The sequence below is a fragment of the Eurypyga helias genome, unplaced genomic scaffold (assembly GCF_000690775.1).
Source record: "Eurypyga helias isolate BGI_N326 unplaced genomic scaffold, ASM69077v1 scaffold2073, whole genome shotgun sequence".
In the NCBI taxonomy this organism is placed as follows: Eukaryota; Metazoa; Chordata; class Aves; order Eurypygiformes; family Eurypygidae; genus Eurypyga; species Eurypyga helias.
This window is the reverse complement of record NW_010241638.1, coordinates 13,957-33,832: the sequence shown is the minus strand read 5'-3', so window position 1 is coordinate 33,832 and position 19,876 is coordinate 13,957. Positions and strand designations below refer to the sequence as shown.

The following is a 19,876-nucleotide window of genomic DNA, read 5'->3' as shown; positions in this document are numbered from 1 at the left end:
GATCAAATCTGTGTATGTTTAAGCCTGTTTTTCTTAAGTTAATAGCTCTCAAACAAGAACCAAAAAGCTGGTTTTCCCAGTGTGGCAGGGGAAAGATCTATTGCCACAGTTCAGCAGTACTCTCTTCCAAACTGAAGAAGTTGGCACCTCGTTCCTTAGGGTAAAGCCAACTATCCAAAATACCAGAAAATTAGAAAAGAGCTTCCCAAATTTCCTGAGAAAACAGGAATTATTTAAAACTGCCTATAACTGCGTGTTCGGAAATGTTAGAAAACAAGATTTTCTACTATGTTAGGCTGTTTTAATTACAAACCTCACATAATAGTCTCTCAGTTACCATAGAAAAACTGTGGCATAGAGAAAATCTAATTCTTTCCAATTCATAAACATAGATTGTTAACATAATTTGATATGCAAAACTGTTGAATACAGTAGCACAGAACAGAGACCCTGAAGAGAACTCTAGTTCATTGCTTACCTTGAGAGACCGATACGCTCACAGTTTGCGACCCATTTTTCTCTGTAGTTACCGGTGGTTTTGCAACTGGAATTCCAACACCTCCAATGTAAGGATTGTAATTGTAGGTGCCATAATCAGCACCCCAATAATCATACCAAGTGCTGCTTATAGGCTAAAAAACCAAACAAACAAAAAAAACCCCCAAAAAATTAATAATTTAAAAAAAAAAAAAATCAACAGCAACTCTTTAGACTAGTCAACCAAAAAAATAAAATTTGTAATTACTAACAACAAACATTGAATTACAAAAAATTAAAACCGGAACGTTGGATCTAATAGCTTTAAAAATTTTGTTTCAATTTTCATTACCGTATAAGCTACTGAATTCTTAGCAATTGTCAAAATCCAGACATGTAGTTAGCTGTCTCAAAGATGCAAGAAGCCAATTTGAAAATGTTATCATCAGGTTTTAGTCACACATTTGTACCATTTGTAAATTTGGAAGTGGAGTATCATACACGTATTTTGAGAAGTTACTTATCAAGACAAGTTACTATATTATTAACTGTACTACTGAGTACCTGGAAGCCTCGGTGAGGCTCAGGGATTATTTGTACTGGGATCTGCAAAAGAAAGAGTTGAATAATGTCTACTCCAGTGTCATAAATTAAGACACTTAGAAAGCATATGGAACACAAAAAAAGTAATATAAGACTTCATGAAGATGATTTTTGTATGCTTGTCTTTCTGATTGCAAGATCTAATATCAACTGTCATTTTACAGACAGAGAAGCAAATCTTCAGAAGGATTAAGCATGAAGAACTGTTTTTCTGGCTGTTTTTTAGAGGAGATCCCAGCAGGCAATAAGATTATGAAGATATCTGTGGATGGAGTGGACTAAGGAGTACTGTCAAATGAAATGATAGCAAAATAAAGATGGAGGGAAACATCAGTTATAAAAAATTAAGCAGGAAGTGGATATTTTGGTAAGGTGAGATGTAAAAGGAAAATCTTCACATGACAGGTAGTCAGTGGGAGGACATATGAAGGAACACAGAAAAAAAATTCTGTGTTGTCTGAGCAAGTGGTAAGAGAGGTAATTTAGGTTAATTCAAATAAAGCTGAAGGTTTAAATCAATAGTGAGCAGTGGGAAAATTCTAAGTAAGAGTGTCATCCTCATGACCAAAGAAAGAGAGACTCAACATTTTATTATGAACAGTTGTGTTTCCTTACAACCAAAATATTTTTATTTTTTAACATAACATGCCAATATACTATTACATCTAAATGTAATTTTACTACTTCTGATACGTTTAGCTTCTGTTTTAAGTCTGAAAGCATTTAATAATATTCTTGTTCCTCAGTGAAGTAAGTTCTGAAGTTAGTTGCTTCTCTTTTGTAGTCTGAAGCTGGTCTGAGCACTAGTTACTGCTGATATTTTTTTTTTTTAAGAACACAATCCTAGCAGTTTTAACTCTCAAATCACAGAAGCAAATGGCACGCTATTCGTACTAACAAAGGACAAGACTAGATCTTATTATTCTTTTGTGTTGTGCTTTTGTTGTCTTTAACATGTGTTATAAACATCTTTTTATGCAGGTATCTTCATGGAAAAGCAATATATTTTGTGCTCAACTGAGGTATGAATACATCTGAGATGTGAACATAATCTTTACATTCTTCCCCATCGTTCTACATTAAACCTTTATAAAAAGCTAAAAGCAGGTCTAATACATCAAAATACCACTAATGAAGAAGGCTAAGAGAGAAGGAATTTTACTATTTCACATGTAAAGGTCACTCTGAAATCTCAGGTGTGTCATACCTTGAAGACTTTGGCTGCAAGGGGATCTTTTTCCAAATCAATATCCAGAGGATCAATATCAACTTCCATCAGGTCTTGCAGTAATTCAAGGTCAATGTCCTTATCTTTTTCCAAAGATGCCAGAGGTGGAGCACCTTGGAATGATTAAATGGGTATTAATACTACCAAGTACAAATTATAAACCACAAATGTGTCATACACTTAAGTGATAATTTTAATATTACAGCTTTTAATATTACAGTTCTTAGTGGAAAAAATTAATGAATGCAATCAATTTGCCTTTTAAAATTAATCAAAAAAAATCATTTTTTTACTGATCAGATGTAAACTAAGTTGAAGAATAACTCATGTTCTACCCACATTTTCAGAAATTAATCATCCTATCACCAAAAATCTGATATTTACTGATATTTTGACAGATAAGTAACAAAGTTTTTATCACTTTATTCAGTATACATACATACATCAAGATTATGAAATAATTCACCTGTGATGTCATGTGTCAAAGGCTCATCTATTGTTTCCACTAACTGAACTGTGGACTGCTGGAGAGAATCATCAGAATCCCCAGCCGAAGCTCCACCATCTTCTCCCAAAGCACTTTCTTCCATAGCTTCAGCTGCTATAGGTGCCAACAACTCTCCTATGTATTAGATTAAGCAGACAACTCTATTTCAAGTTTTATTCCAGTTACAAATGAACATCTCAGGGTCTAGGCCAATGTCTGATTTTCTCCATCTAACTCTAACTTATCTCAGGGCTACTTCTTCAAGGGGAAGAGTTCTGAGTAATTTTCAAATAATCAGGGTCCTATAAATACAAACTTTTCAATGTACAAGTCACTGACTCAGGATTGACTGCAATTACAATTTTATATTCTCTCCCCTCCCCCTTTTTTTTTTTTACTGGTGGTTGTTCTGGGGGTTTGTGGCTCTTTTTTGGGGTTTTTTTTAACACACTAATCTCAAACTTAATAGTTTCAGCATATTCTAACATAATAGAATCATAGAATCACAGAATGGTTGGGGTTGGAAAGGACCTTAAAGACCATCCAGTTCCAAACCCCCTGCCATGGGCAGGGACACCTTCCACTAGACCAGGTTGCTCAAAGCCTCATCCAGCCTGGCCTTGAACACTTCCAGGGATGGGACATCCACAGCTTCTCTGGGCAACCTGTTCCAGTGCCTCACCACCCTCTCCGGGAAGAACTTCTTCCTGATATCTAATCTAAACCTCCCCACTTTCAATTTAAACCCATTCCCCCTTGTCCTGTCACTACAGGCCCTTGTAAAAAGTCCCCCCCAGTTTCCTTGTAGCCCCTTCAGGTACTGGAAGGCTGCAATAAGGTCTCCCCGGAGACCTTATTATAATAATAATTTAACACCCCTCTAAAACATTAACAAGATAAAGTTTCAAGTGTAACTTACATTATGAAAAATGTGAACTTGAAACAAACCTGCTAGGATATCCTGCAGCATACAAGTCAGAGAATACTGAGCCCATGCTCCTCCCCAAGAGATGTCTCCTCTGTTAAAGTCCGTTCCAACAAGAAGCAGCAATAATCTTTCCAACTGAGTCTCATTTACAATCTCACATAAATGAATTGTTGGTCTTGTAGCATTTGCAATTCTAGCAAGAACCTATAAAAAAGAAATAGATGCCAATTCATATTTAGCACTATGAAAACATGTCATGGCTTTAATTTCTATGATTATTAGATTTTGCTTGCAAGTAAATTAGGTATTTTTACTAGCTTAAATTTTAAAATTTTACAAGTGTAATTATATGAAAAGATTTTTATTCGTTACTCCTTCTGTGCAGTTTTGAAGCCACCATTATCCTAAGTTACACATAGGTGACAGATCAGAAAAACTACCTCACCAGAAATCACTAGAAATTTTAATGCTGCAGTTCATTTTTACAATCAAGCCAGCAAAAAAACAGTAGTAGAAAGCTAATGTAATGCAGTGTCTGTTGTAACTACAGAGTGATTGTGCACATTCTGTTTACCTTACAAACAAATAGCAGTAAATCTGCATGACAAGTAAAGTCCATGGACAAGAGAAAGAGTGCCAGCTTCTGCACTACAGAAATACAACGTTCATGTGCCAGTGTAAATGGAAGTGGCTCAATTTCTGGAGTTTCTTTTGTTGTTGATACTTCTGTATCCAAAGTAGAACGAGGCCATTCTGCAGTCCGACGTAAACGTATTAAGTCCTTGAAGTGCTGCAGAAGTTAAATTTGAAACAACAGTTACATTTTAAAACTAATGCCTAAATCTTTCCCCAGTGAAAATCTGAGGAAGAAGTAACAGTAATTGTTAAAACAAACAAACAGAAAAGTCTACAAGTATATGAGAATCTGGAACGGGATTAAGCCATTATTGGCAGAAATTTGTTAGGTCAGCACATTATCTCAGGTGACAGACCCATAACCAAATTATCCAGTTCTGCACAAGTGTCAATTAAGCCTTTATGCTTGCCACAAAGCACACTGAGAATATGTAAATTAGAAGTTTCCATGTTTCCACACCTGCACATAAAGCTATAGTTACCATGAAGAAAATGGCATATAAAAATAGGTAATATGGAAATTCACTCTCACAAGAATGCTGACTTGTCAGTTTTTCCCACTGGGTAAGTCATCAGTAATTTCTAGCCTTCTTAATACTTCCAGGGCACAAAGTGTCCATCAGCCACCATAAACTGAACTAGCCTAATACTTGATCAAGGCTCTAAACTAGAGCAGTTTTGACAGAGCATCTACAAATGCAATGGAGGAAAGAAGGTGCTTTTCTGAATCCTCCCAGGGACCAAGGGCACTCATTTAGCAGCTCTGTTCACTCTATCAGCTACACAAGCAGTCTGTAATGAGGTAACACAAATGCCTCTTACCATCTCACTGAAGTAGTTGTTACTAAAGTGGGCCAGAGAAAGAACTACTTACTAACACAAAGGTTTCAGCTTTCTCCTAAATGCAATAAACGTTTTAAGTTACTCACAGCTTGTCATAACTCAAAGTGATTAGCAGGCAAAGTAGTTGCATTTCATGCAGTTTTTACTATGAAGTGCACAGTAATAATGTAACTACATGTTAACATACTGCAAGGGGAAAGCTCTTGATTTCAACACGCTTTTTTGATGTGACATGGCTGCTGTAAAGTGAAACTTAAGTAGCTGGAGAGCATATTTCAGCCAGTGACTCATTTAAAGATGTCTCTCTCAGGGGGGCCAGCAGTGGAGTTGCCCCCCTGCTATAACCTGCTGGAACAAAGCAGAAGATAGTGCAGGCAAGTACAGTTCATGACAAGCAGAGTTAGTGAAAACTTAGGGCTTTATTTTTACACTGGTGTTTAAAAATACTTTTTTTCCTTTTTTAGTAATAATAAGTTGGTTTAAGATTTCCCTTTAGATTGCCTTTAAGATCCAACATTCTATAATTTCTGCCCACAGGCCTACTTTCAGTCACCTAACAGACATTAGTACTTCTGAAATCAGTGATTAAATATTTAAGGAGATACCCAAGTTTGGTAGCTAGAAAGATTTACACATTTTTTTGTGTTCCCTGCAAAGCCCATGTTCCCATCTGCAGAAATCCCTGAACCATCCCATAAGAAAAGTAATTCTTTAACTACCACACTCACTCTCAGTATCTGGGTCTTACTGCAAGATGCCTCAACATACAGGGTAAGTACTTTTAGGAAGCCAACAAGCTTCTCTTAAGTCGTATACATTAGTTCAGGAAGACAGCCACTGGCATGATTATTTTCTGATTATTCAACCAGGAGAGCATCCAGAAGAGTATCAGGCATAGAAATTAGCCATATAAAATATTACTTTGAATTTCTATTGGCATATTATCTAAATTTTAAAGGTATGTCTGGCATCCTGAAAGGAAAGCTACAAGATTATTAGTGATTTTGGCCATGACTACCTAAAAAAACCCTGTAGAAGGATAAACTATTTTTCACAGTGCAAGGAATTTCCAGATGGCTGCTGGAATATACTTAATAGCAGCCATGATGAAACAGCTTTTTAAAATAAGTCAACACAGGACAAAAATGACTTTGCAGGAACAGGTCTTTTCACACAAAGGACAAGGAGTCAGTTACAGTTTCAGAGCATCATACCTTTGAAGTAGCCTGCTTTAGTTTTGCCTGTTCTACTAAAAGTTTGTATGATGATCCTTTGTTGCTTTGTATTTTCTCTTTTTCCATCTGTTCCACCAAAGCCTTCTGTTTTGCTTTTAATAAGTTAAGTTGCTAAAAGAAAATGTTAATAGGAAAAAATGAAAATTTAAGCAATAAGATGTTAAAAGGATCAGTATGTTCATATGATAGTAATATTCAGTTCAAATTGTAACCTGAATTTTTAAAATACAGTTTAGAAACAATTTTAACTAAGACACTGTAAGGGGCTACTTAAGCCGAGCCAGAAGAGATGAAGCTTAAGAGGAAACAGTATTTTTAAAGGAGCTCAAGACATACATGCCCAGGGTTATAAAACCTGCCAGGCTGCATTTAGAAATGAAGATTTTGTCTTAAGAATTACCAACTTTTAAATCACAGCTTAGGTACTTGCACTTGGGTGTACCCAGATTTATCTGGAAAGTAAATTATGTTTGTTGTCCAACATGGGCCACAGAGCGTAAAAGTAGACTCCCACATCTGTTCTTCCAGCAGACCCCATGCCCCATGGCTTGAGACAAATGTCAAAGAAGTTAGGCAGCCTTTAAGTACAGAACCAGACTTAGGCAAAAGCAAGGCTGAATGAGTCCCTAGGCCAAAGCTGTTCTTTCAAGAAAGGCATCATGCTATAAAGGAGATATACTTCTAAGAAAATAGCCAATACCGTGCCAGAAGTCACCTGTTTATGATGCACAAGCTGCTTTCTGATCTTTCGGGAATACAGTCTGTCCAGGCTACTGTTGCCTTTAGTAGATCTGCTCAGACTCTGAGTGTGAAGGCTATTATTTATAAAACTCCACTGGTTTCCTAATGGAAATAGAGAGAAAAAAAAAAAAAAGGCTGATTAATCCATCTTATTAAACTTCACTTAACTCTGGAGAAAAGCATTTACATTGCAACTAACATAACTGATGGCAGTGTTTCTGTGTGATTTTAAAGTGCAGCAGTACCATCATGTTTTCATTATTTATAAAACACAAAGGAGGCAAGCAAGACTGTCCTAACTAAAAATACCTGAACAGCTTCCATAACAGGAAATGTTTAGTTTTCATTTTTAGAAAAGATGTTGAAGGAAAACCATAGCTAATCCACTTAAATTATAAAAATAAACAGGCCAAAAAATGCATTTAAGAATACTGGATACAAATACCATGGCAAATACGAAAGCAGTTATGAAGTCATACTGTTGCCCCTTCCCATAATACAAACTATCTCAACACTGTGTACTCCCAATTGCCAGGTCCTGGAGTCACAGGATAATGTACGGACTTTTTACAAATTAAAATCAGTATCATAATTTCCACTTTATAAAATGAAAGAGGCCATATTTCGAAGGAGAAGGGGATGTAAATAAGCAGACAACAGTGCAAATAAAATTATCACATCATCTGTTACTTTAAAATCTCATTTTTCAAGTGAATTGAAAATACATTTTAACTATCTGAGCAACTCCCAAATCAGTACAAGTAGGTTTCGATACTAAGTGCTACATACCTGTCAAAAATCGTTCCCTCTCTTTCCCATTCAGAGGTTTCTTGGCTGTGGCTGCCTCATCTTCAACAGTAGCTACATAATCCAGCAGTCTAGACACCAGCATTACAACCCAGCTGATCATGGGAATGTCTAAAACGCCTTAAAAATGAAAGAGAATTGACTGCCTTAATAAAGTTTTGAAGCCATAACAAACTAGTTTTAAAGAAATCATAAAAAACATTAGATGGTACACATTTCACTAGGCCACAAAGATTCCACTGCCTTTTTTTTTTTTTTTGGTAAAGGAGGATAAGAGTCTGAGCCCTCATAAGTGAGGGAAGTAATCAAACATTCAGCACAGAACTCAGGTGCAAAAGAAAATGTCACAATTCTTAGTCTGATGTAGTCAGAAGTCAAAAACTTCACCTCTACTGTTAAAGCTAAAAATTAAACAGCATTAAAAAGCAAAACGAAAAATTCTATGTCTAAATTTCCTAAATATCAAATGCAGAATGACAGCTACTTGCACATTAAAGCACATAAATTAGATGTGTCAAATTCCATAGTGTGAAATTCCTCCATCAACCAGGACTGCAACAAGAGTTTTTAATTGCGCAGCCAAATACCATCATTTTTACTCTTTTGTTAGTGTATTTTCACGTAGCTCTTTGAATAAGATGCAGGAAAGCCAAGACTCCGTTCAGACTAGATGAACCATGCTGGTGGCACTAATGACTGGCTATTGCCTATTTCAGTCTCACATGTTAAATGCAGTATTTTTGTAAAGGTAGAAAGGAAAAACCCCGTATCTTGGACATCATGCAAGAAAAATCTTTGTCTGCATGAGCAAATCTAAACAAACTGTTCTAAACTGAACTCAGGAGTGCCCAATAAAGGTGAGAAAATGACAATTAATGACCACTTAATCACAGTCATTATGCAAATAGCACACTTGTACACAATCTCAATACGACAAAGTCATTAGTACACGAGGTTACATGCACATTTTCCTATCTGTGCAGTCTGCTGAGCCACATTTAACTACACTGCACTTCTCATGCACTGATCTCGAAAGAGCTTTAACTGGCTCAAACTATTACTAATTCCAGGTCAAACAAGAAAACTAAGGCAGAGAAACAACTTGTCCAAAACCACACGTTGGCAAGCTGGCAGCCCAAACACTTGGATGCAGACCCTGGCTGTTAACTCCAGCTTCTTGTCCCCACTGGCAGGCAGCAGCCCAACCCCAGTAGGCAGAGGAACAGGAGGACTCCCCATAACAGAGCCTGAACAGGAACCACAGACTGAATTGCAAGAAGAAAATGAGTAGCACTGGTGACCACTACACAACTGTTTGGTTGGCAGAATAAAGAGAAAGGAGCCTGCTGCAGAGCGAAGCATATACCTTTTCATACTTCTCTTTTAAACATGTACATTTCTTTTCCTTTTAACTCTTAAATAGATCAAATTTTTTCAGCTTCTCTCCCTCCAAGTGCCTCTTCCTTATTCCTTCCCCTCCCTCTCCCTAACTCCAAGTTTACAACGTCTCTCTACCCACAACACTCACCTCCTGCTCTGTCTTTTGTTTTCTGACTTTTTCCCCCAGTAAGTTTTCCCCCCTTTGACCCTTAGTCATGTGTAAAAGTTCTCGAACAGGAATTTCTTCTGCCGTTCCTGATGCTTCCACCACACACCATAATGCCCTAGTACTCACCTGTACTGTCCAGGAGGAAGAATGCTGGAAGACTAGCAAATAAAGCTCTGAAGTTACCAGTTACTTCTGCTTCCTGAAGTCCTCTGTGAGGACAACTAGCAAAGCAAGAGTTATGAAAGGAATTGGCAGCTGTGGGGAGAGCGCAAACATTGGCAGAGGAGACGTAAGCTTGGGTGTCTCAGACTAGTTGGAGGCTACAGCAGGATATGGCCACGATAGAGAAACTACATGGGGGGCCAATGGGAAGCAAGAGGACAGCTTCTGACACCAGCTGTGGGTGGCCTTACTTTCTGCCTTGTCTCCTGATGTAAGAACAGATTCTCAGCTGGCATTTATCAACCTCACCATGCTAAGAATTTTAAACAACGTATCTCCTACACATACGTCACTACTGTAGTAGCTTAGAGTCTGATGTTTTCAAAAGCAGCCGCTTTCTTCAAACTTAGGGTAGTCCAGAAAACACTCAAAGAAAATCAGGTTTGGAAAATAGAATTTCAGTAATTTTTTGGGGGTCAAAAAATGTGAATTCATGAGGTTACAAAAAACCCGTGTAGTTTGCAGAACTCATGCAGATACACCTGGACAAACCTGCCTTCATAACTGCACTTCACCTCAACTGCTCGAAACTTAGAAAGGATCTCACAAGCAAAAAGGGGCACTTCTTTCCACAACACCAAGTTCCAAAGGGATGCACTAATTACTAGAGCTTTCTACACACTGGATGTTTCCCCCTCACTTGGTTAAAACTTTCAAGCTTCCTAGTTGGATTAAAAGCAGCTAAATAGATTTTGTTCAGGTTTGAACAGGAAGGCAGGGGGAAGAATCTCTTTTAGCACCTAAAGAACAAGAAGTGTCAGCACATTTTAAAAGACAACCGGGTTTTGGAAACAGAGTAAACGAGCAATTTCTTCTTTTAATACACCACAAATTGTGAGCTAGTCTCTCAATTTTCCAGTTTATAATGAATATGATAACATCATTTCTCAAATTAGAGGGCTACCTTCAGTTCTTCTGTGCACAGGTAAATGAGGTTGCAGTGGTGACAGCAGGTTATCCAGGAGATTAAGTAAACTTTCTAAAACACCACTGTTGCTAAGCGATCTTTGGCCAATGCAAGAAAGCAACATGAAGACCCTAAAAATAAAATTTACATATTTAAGATTTTATTTCTTTTTCAGATCGGGTAAAATTCTGAAACACCCCTTACAGAACAATTATTCCCCTAAGCTTTCATCTGAGAGAAAAGTGGACTGCTACAGGAAGCAGTACCGTGGCCCAGTAAGTGAACTGGATTTCACGTTCTGCTGTTGCAAGGATAAAGCAGTATTTTTGGGTCAACATTTTCTCTTTCACCCTCAAGAGGTCAGCAGAGCATTCCACTTCATAGATCTTAAAAAAGATCTCATTCTTTTTATTTCCTATTGCATATGACACAGTGACTAGCAGGGATAAAGAATTAAATCCATGTATTCTTATATCCTTGAATTAATTCCTTTTAAAAAAATTATGAAAATATAAATGTTGCTGTCCAAAGAAGGCTGAAAGCCACAGAACAGCAAATGCTGTTTGATTAAAATGCTGATGTTCAGAATATCAAAGACCTCAATCAATCATCTGAAATACTCAACACCACTTCTAACATTCAGTGCTCAACTCTACGCTTGTTTGGTCTTATCTCAGAAAACCTTTTTGTATTAAATGCTAATAGAGCGCTTTCCAGTCTCAATCTTACTTTCAAATGCATTAGAAGAGCAGCTCTATGATGAGGAGGCATTTAAGCCTGATAAAGGAGAAGGCAATTTTTGACAGAGGGAGCAGTCCTGCTAGGTATGCGAAGATCTCCAAGTAATGAAAAATAGCAACTTACTGTTGTGCGAGCACCAAACAGGTGCAATACATAACTGCAATCAGACACTTATCAGCTGCAGTGCTTTTGGGGGACTATTTCTTAAATCAATGGAAGAGTTGGATAAGCATCCTTCGGACACATTTTGTCAACTCCAGTGTTAAGTTATGAACACTGGAACTATTCAAGTGATATCACAGGTGATGTATCAACACAGACTTACACCTTACCTGTCTTGTGGGAATATGAGAAGTTGCTCTGAATTGTATAATTCCTGCAGTACGTTTGAAAGAAACTGACCCCACCATCTTTCTCCTCCACAGAGCTGAACAAGCAGAAGGCCAGTATGCAGTCGTATCTTTGGGGTTCCACTGATACACAGGTGTTTAAATAATTCTTCACAAGCTTGAGCATGGAATGTACTTTGCAGAACCACAGGAACAGAGTGTCCTTTGAAGAAAAGAGAACAAGCAGCTATATTTAAGGAGATAATGCCTTGAAAACACAGCAGGAAAAAGTTTGCAGGAAGTTTTTAAACCTTTAATGATTAGGCTAATTGGCACAGAGGGAGAAGAGGATGGAACACATGCGGACATGGTCATTTGCAGGCAACTCAGAAAGACCAGGCCATTTGGTCAAGAGCAAAATCAATTTCATGTCAGTGCAAATGCAAATACCCCCATGGAATCTACACAAAGCAAAAAGCAAACCATCTTATGCTTAAGACCAAACTGGCTCAAAGAATTACAAGACAGACACATCTATCCAACAACAGAGCAATGTTCTGTTGATAGAACCCACCACTCCTACTCAGACTTTTCCATTTTGATTCTTCAAGAACTCTTTCAATAGCAATTTTAAGAAACAGAAAATCCTCACTGGATACTGAAAAATCACAAATGGAGTAGAGATACTGGTTTTATGATTTTTTTTTTTTTCCTTCCCACAGAAGCAATTTCTGCTTCCCCTTCCAACTGCCTCATCCATCCCCAGTGTTGCGCAGGCTTCGATACTTGCAGATTCTTTCACAAGCTGATTCTACTTCTGAAAACAACATGAGTAACCTGCCTGTGCAGTCTTCTGTTGCTTCAGCAAACTAAATCAGCCCACAGAAGGATCACATGACTGTCTGAACAAAGGAATAAGCAGCCAGGACTACAGAGAAGGACCTCAACACCCTCTCCTCTCCTTTTTGGGAAAAGGAAGTGGTTAGGTCAGCTTGGTGCCACTGGTGAAACTTCATACTGTACATTACCAGCTACTAAAATCATAGTAAAACATATCTGAGCATAGTTTAAAAGCTTTATAGGGGGAAAGTACAGCTCAAGAAATAGAAACACTTACAAATTGTTTCTATTAATAACACAAAAATATCAAAACCTCAAAAAATACTAACCATTGGAAGAATGAAGCAAACTAAGCAAAGTATCCAGTAAGTATCTAATGATGGTGCGTAACTGTTCTGTGGATGACATCTGAATCAACTCTTTTGGACCAGGTTGCTCCTTAAGTGTTTTCCTGCTTGCACCCAAAGCTACTTTGAGCCTCTGTACAGCATGGTGAGCCAAGTTGAGTTGAAGTTGTAGCTGAATGCAGTCCTGGTACGCAGAAAACACTCTGCTGTCTTCTTCCACTGCCTTGTCTGGCTTTCGTAAAAAGTACTGGGCATTGTTAGCACTATTGAGTGGTGGCAGGTCAATACTCTGCAGAAGGATTTCCAACCGATGACAGGCCAAATTGTACCTATAGGGAAACATTCCAACATAGAGTTCAATAGATATTAGCAAACAGCAATACATTTGACAGTCACCCTGCCAGAAAAATGACATCTGGTCCATTCTGAATGCACTGTTAAAAGAGACATTGAAAAAAAATTGCAGTGTAGTTTTTGTTACTGTTATATTCACTGTAACAACCCTACAACAAAGGCAGAGTTTTCTGTGTTCTGAAGAATATCATGGGAAGACAAAAAAAAAAAAAGCTATAATATTACGATATCCCAGAGTTTAAGTTAAAATGACTAGTAAGTACACATTTTTCTTCATCTAACCTGCATTGTATGTCTTCTTGCAATGCAACCATCATTGCCAAATGTTGGTCGATTTCTGGCTGATTTGCAGCTTCACCTTCTCCTCTGAGGGGATCGTGCATCAGTTTCAGCTCGTTTTCAAAGGATAAGATATAGGTATGGCCATAATAAAATCCTAATGGGATTTTTGCTCTTGCATTTGTGCTACCATATCGACCAATAACAGTGATCTGAAAGAGAATGCAACTATATTGTAACAAACACAGTTGTATCAAAACAGGCAAAATAAACACCTAGTCAAAAACTCATTAAAAAGAAATTTACAGCCAACTCAAGTTTGGTCTGAAGAGAACTTATGAGAAAGTCTACATAGCAACAAAGAAGGGTTTTTTAAAAAAAAAAAAAAAAGTATGCAGTCTACCTCCTCTTACCTTCATAAACCTGCAAACTGGAGGTGGCAACAGGTCATGTAAAATAAGTGAATGTGTGCTAATGTCAGTAGCCACTACCAGTCGCCTTCCATCCACTTCTTCTCCTAAAGTCCAGATGTCAATTGACAAAGAAGCCAAATCTCCACAAGTTGGAATCAATACATCTGTCAGCAATATAGGTCTTCCAAAATCTAAGGTCACGAATCTTCTTGCTCCTAGGGGTAAAACATAGGATTGCCTAAAATACCACGGTGCGCTAACCAGCAAAGACATGTTAGTTCTCCAACAATAAAGCCATTGTTTATCTTTTGTTCCAAAGGCGCATGTTTGAGCTTAAAAATAGCTGACCTACCTCTGAGTCTAGCACTACAGCTTGCAGCCTTTTACAAGAAAATTTTGGCTTCAACTTAGTTTGTTACGCTTTTTATGCATTATTCCAGAACAGTTGCTCTGTTCAGAGACCAACCGTATTCCCCTGGCACCCAGGACTTCTCAACTTGATAAATGTCACTGAAGGCTAGGTGTTAAACTTCCAGAAATGCAAGAGAAACATCTTTTCTTTGGAAAGCCAAGTGAGACTGCAGCTAAGCAACTTCCTTAAGACCCTGGAAAATATTCCACCACTTCTTAGAAAATCTGTCAAAATTCTTATTAAGAATTCTGGTTTTACCTGAGTGCATTCGCTCTATAATAATTGACTGATGAGGTGGAGGTTGAAGAAAATGTGAAGCGTGAGATATTGCAAGAGCAAGACCGGATCCAAGCGGAGTCTGAGAAGTGGGAAAACATCAGTAAAGTTAAGTCATTAAAATCTATGCATTTATAATAAGTTATTCTTCATAGAAGGCTGTAAGAAAACCTTTTGTGATTTAAAGACGCACCATTTTGACAACACCTCGCTACATTTAGATTTGAGAATGAAGCATCAAAATATATTAACTGAGTTCAAAGGATTAATAACTCCTTATAGAGTTACACTAGCTCCAATTAAAAGAAACCATTTGAGGTACTATAACAACTCTGTCTTGCTTTCGTAAACCTTTCTTTTCATGCGGTCTAAATTTAGTGACACAGCTTTCACATCTCATCCAAATAAACAGATATCACTAGCACTCAAGCATAAATTAGATCCTGATAAGGCTTACAGCATCTTGTTTCTATAAGAAAAACAAACAAAAGTAATTACCGTTCTAGACTTGCTTGTATTTTTGTTATGTGCTGCCAGGTTAACTGTTGGGGGATCAATGACTGAACCAGGGAAAAGCTGAGCAAGCTCTGCATTAATAACAGCAGAAACTGCCTCATTAGGTGGAGTCAAAGGAGGAGTCATGAAGAGAGGAGTTGTTTTTGGTGTGGGTGGAATGACATCTGAAGGATGGATGAAGAACCCTGGGGCTGCTACTGGATTAGAAGGCACAGAGTTGTGAACAGGACCAACTGCTGACGCTGCTGCTGCTGCCGCTGCTGTTGTCTGATGCAGTTTTGCTTCCAGCTTCGCTTTCTGGGGGGAAAATGAAAGCAGTGTATGTAGCAGATAATACTGCTTGTGAACACAGCAGTAGTACTGAACTACATGTTCAAATTTCATTATACAACTAGATTTAATAAAGCCAAGCTACCTTCAACACAGACACGGTAGATGTCCAACTACAAGCTGAAAAATGAAATTCTATTCAATTTGACCTCACTTGCTAAAGAACATGAGTAATTAAGTAATTAATTGGAATCATCAAAAAATAATTAAAAACACCTACAACTGAACAGCAAAGTAGAGTCAAACTTCATACTGACAATGGCTTTATGACTGATACTTCCCTGTGTTGGCAGTTATGCTTTTCATTTCAGTGGGCTTTTTCAACTCCAGATATACTTATGTATAAAGACTTATTTTAGACTACAAATGCCCAACCCACCCTGAAAATACACCAAAAAAAAAAAAAAAAGTCTGAAAGACCAAAGCAGCACAAGAGACACTCAGCATTGTGCTTAGTAAGAGTGATCCTCAGTGTGGAGCTGTTCCTTCCTCAAATACACTATGGAGCAAAAAGAAAAGGGGAGGGGGGGGAAAAAAAAGTGACTAGCTCTGCAACTACTTTCTTGGCTTCTGAGTGTAGAGACAGCATTAAAAAATAGCCAAATAGCCTCCAACCTGTTGCTGAAGCTTCAAAAGCTGCTGCTGTTTCTCTTGCAGCACCTGGAGCTGTTGCTCGGCTGAGGCCATTGCATGAGAGAGAGACTGCAAAGCTACCTGGGCTGCTGAACTCAGTGCTGTCGAGGCTTCCCCAACCGTTCCAGAAGAGAGGCCACCAACTGCTGGGGTAACCCCAAAGGTACTCACTGGCATGAAACAAACAAACAAACCAAAAACATGTATGAGGAAAAGAAATTATAACACACCCCTTTAATTTAATTCCTTACTGATTATTAAGAGCAATGCAAAACCAAGATAAGTATCTCATTTTATCCAGTTCTTGCTACAAAGTAACATTATCTTGAATTACGAAGTATGTGGCTTCTAGACTACGTACACTCGTCATACATGCAGCATCTTATTTGCAGAAGAACCACCTAACGCCCTGGAACACTTAAGCCACATAAGGCCACAAGGTAAAGATGCAAGCTTGTGTGTTACATTCTCCAACAGCAGCCAATTGATTCAAATACATACATTTGGAAACCAGTTTGTTTGTTAAGATCTAAGAAGTTTAACTCGACACATAGAAACTATTTAAAATTAAGAAAACACACATGTCAACACCTATAAAACTACAGGCAATGTGTTTGTCAAACAGTGCTCATTATGTCCGATTACAAATACCGTATTGTAGAACTATGCTAAGTAGAAAAAAATGAAATTGTATATACCAGTAAACGTACTTGCATCGTCCCTTTCTATTCTAGTTCCATCACTTGTTGAAACACAGGTAAAGTGCAGAGGTTCAACTTCCAGAAGTCCGGTAAGGGAAGTAAAACTACCTTCAGCAGCTGCACAGCTACTTATTTTCCCATTTCCTGAAAGATAAATAGATATCTGCACAATCAGCTAATGTTTTCTCAACAGCAACATTTCAAGAAGAGTCGAAAGGGATAACTAAATATAATCCACAGGTTTTATTACTTCACGTTATGGAACAAACACCTTAACACTAACACTTCCACAATATAAGTGGATAATGCTGCCAAATCTGAGCAGAGTATCACTTAGTAAGTCAAACTATCAAATGTGACAGCAGAAGCATAGTGTCGCCTTCTTAATTCCAGAAATAAATTAGATATGGATGCTCTACGCTTTCTACACTGTGAGAAAATTAGCTTGCAAAAGTACACTGATGTTATTGGAAAGGAAGAGAAAATAACAGACTGACTAAGAACATACACCAAGTTAATACAAAAACTAGATTATTATTCAATATAGTTAACAAATTCACACTGTTGTATGGGGACAGGGATGGGAAGAAGGATGGACAAGAGCACATAAGAAAAGGAAAGGAGTCACTATGACTAATGAATATGCCTGCTATGAAAAGAATTTCCTGAAAGGTAAAATTGTCTCTTTCTTAGGACATTCCATGGCCTACAGATTCACTTACGAACTACACTGAGAGGACAAATACAAATGTGCTTTTAAGGTATTTTAATGCCCCAAACCAGAAAACATCTCATTAAATCTGTACTATCTAGGTAGAAGAGTGCCACATGCCACCTTTCGAACTTCAGGAAAATCCATTTAGGTGTCTCGGCGTACAAGACTGTTGCTAGTCTAAATGAATAACAACATGTCTCAAGGAAGCTGCTCAATATAAGTGACAGATGCTTCCTAGATGACTCTGACCCAGGGAATGATAGCAGCCTTTCTGTTTAATCTCCAACCTTTTCTTAGATCTTCTACAGCTTAAGAAAACAACAGATTTCTTTTTCTGGCTCTCTTCTTGCCCTAAGGGCTACAGGAAGTGTAGGATCTCATGAAGCAAGAGAATAACTTGAACTTCATTATGTACAGGCATAAAACAGGTGGAAAGTATAAACCCACATCTTCACTAAAGGAAACCAGTATAATCAAGTTACCAATTTTTCCACAGTAGATTACTGTTAGGCATACGTACCTGACAGAACATCAGACAAATCAATTTCATCTGACTGTACTCCAATGCTGCTGTTGTACACATTTTTGCAAGAGGAGCCACTTATTTCCAAATCAAATAGAACTGGATCAAAAGGCGAACTATACAATCCATATCTGCAAACAGAGTAAGACAAACTTCATTAATCAAACAACACAAACTTATATAAAATTATTTGCAGAAAAAGGCCAAGTATTTCATCATCAAGACTTATTATATTGCAAAATATTCTTTCATTCAATCGACATTCCTTAGAACTTACCATTTACTTATATTTCACTGAAGTTCTTTTATTCGGTGACCTTTTCAAACAGCCTTTGATGCTAAATAAGTAACTCTTTGTTACTAAAGAGTTTAGAAGATATAACACTGTCCTAGAAACAGGGCACATAACCACACTCAGAGAAACTAGATCTACGAGCCTTAGACAACCAGCCACAGCAATACCCATGCCTGCACATGCTAAATCAGACATGTGTCTGAAGTCAGTAAAAACACAACACTCTTTTCCGAAACAGCAAAAGAAATTCCACCTCAGCTTGTTCTTCCAGCTGAAGTAAGAAGAAAAAAGGAAATGCTGCTAGGGATACCAATCAACGCTTGCAAATACTTCAAATATCTCAATAGAAGAAAATCTCTTTACACCTACTCTGACAGTACTGCAAGAGAAAAAATAATGCCATCACGCAGGTAATAAAGCAGTCCCAAATCAATCAGGGTTTTATTAGCCAAGAAAACAGAAAATCCAAAGCAGTAACAAAATCAGCGGGTTTTCTTTTTTGTGTACACCAATACCTATTACCAGCAACTGACAAGAGGAGAAAAAATGAAAGTCAGGTGAAATTATTAAGCAGGAGTAGAAAAAAAGAATGCATCTGTGTAGGTACAAAACTGAGAAACACGTAACGCTTCATGCTTTGACTGGAAAGAGCCAGGACAAACACGAGCTATTTCCATGCACACACCAGTAGTGACAGGAAGTTCCTCCACTCCCTTTTCCTTCTGCCTCGAAGGCGAAGAAAGCCCCCATAATGCCGAGAAGGCTGGAGTGTTTAAAATGGGGTTTTTTGAGCTAATAGTCAGAAAAGGATAAATGCCTACTGAATACTACACCACCAGCAACAAGGCAGAACAGGTTCTAGCCTTCCTTGAATGTTCAAATGCTTCCATGTGAGTTGGGCTCAATCTTTTTTGCCTCAAAATACTAAGACCGTAATTAGTCAGAAAACGACATTACACAAAAGGGCAGTAATTGCTACTGACCAACAGAATGACAGATCAACCTATTTAACATCCATTCCCCAACCAAGTTGGTTACAAGGGCCTACATGGTAGCAAATTTAAGATAACAAGTTTATAGTAAGAACACCACAGACGAATCCAGGTTGCTCTCTACGAGGACGCACTACAGAGAAACGGTGCATCCTGCACAGCTAGTGAGACTGATGTGTTTGCTGCGTGAGTGTTTTTCATAAGCAAAGCGAGACAACACGCTCCTGTAAAGCGCTCACTAAAACACATAAAAATGCACAGACAAAATTCAGTAGGGTATCTTCACAGCCCGTCTCAGTCCTCAGACTTACAAACTCAATAATTACATCAGTTCAAGGTTAACATTGATTACTTGTGTGATTTAAGTGAATATTTTGATTTATTAAGTAAGCAGGTGATAAAACCTAAGAAGAGGTTACAAGAGCTTTTTAGAATAGGATCAGAATTTGAATGTACTGCAAAGAGTTACATATATTCTTGTCCAACACAGATTAATTTCAATAAGCATAGTGCCTTC

The 19,876-nt window shown here is 37.9% G+C and overlaps 1 protein-coding gene across 1 annotated transcript in view; it reads right to left on the bottom strand.

Moving 5' to 3' along the window:
- Positions 1-19,876, bottom strand: part of BIRC6 (baculoviral IAP repeat containing 6) — a gene marked incomplete at its 5' end in the record, with an annotated part of 68,709 nt that overhangs the window by 36,053 nt on the left and 12,780 nt on the right. Inside the window, 18 exons of the mRNA XM_010148796.1 lie at positions 479-632; positions 2,288-2,421; positions 2,775-2,930; positions 3,744-3,927; positions 4,298-4,513; positions 6,417-6,548; positions 7,153-7,280; positions 7,968-8,105; positions 10,661-10,794; positions 11,737-11,956; positions 12,903-13,249; positions 13,557-13,765; positions 13,967-14,181; positions 14,637-14,736; positions 15,153-15,467; positions 16,116-16,303; positions 16,832-16,978; positions 18,070-18,203. Of these exons, the coding sequence (XP_010147098.1) occupies positions 479-632; positions 2,288-2,421; positions 2,775-2,930; positions 3,744-3,927; positions 4,298-4,513; positions 6,417-6,548; positions 7,153-7,280; positions 7,968-8,105; positions 10,661-10,794; positions 11,737-11,956; positions 12,903-13,249; positions 13,557-13,765; positions 13,967-14,181; positions 14,637-14,736; positions 15,153-15,467; positions 16,116-16,303; positions 16,832-16,978; positions 18,070-18,203 (3,251 nt within the window). The remainder of the gene's footprint in view (positions 1-478; positions 633-2,287; positions 2,422-2,774; positions 2,931-3,743; positions 3,928-4,297; positions 4,514-6,416; positions 6,549-7,152; positions 7,281-7,967; positions 8,106-10,660; positions 10,795-11,736; positions 11,957-12,902; positions 13,250-13,556; positions 13,766-13,966; positions 14,182-14,636; positions 14,737-15,152; positions 15,468-16,115; positions 16,304-16,831; positions 16,979-18,069; positions 18,204-19,876) is intronic.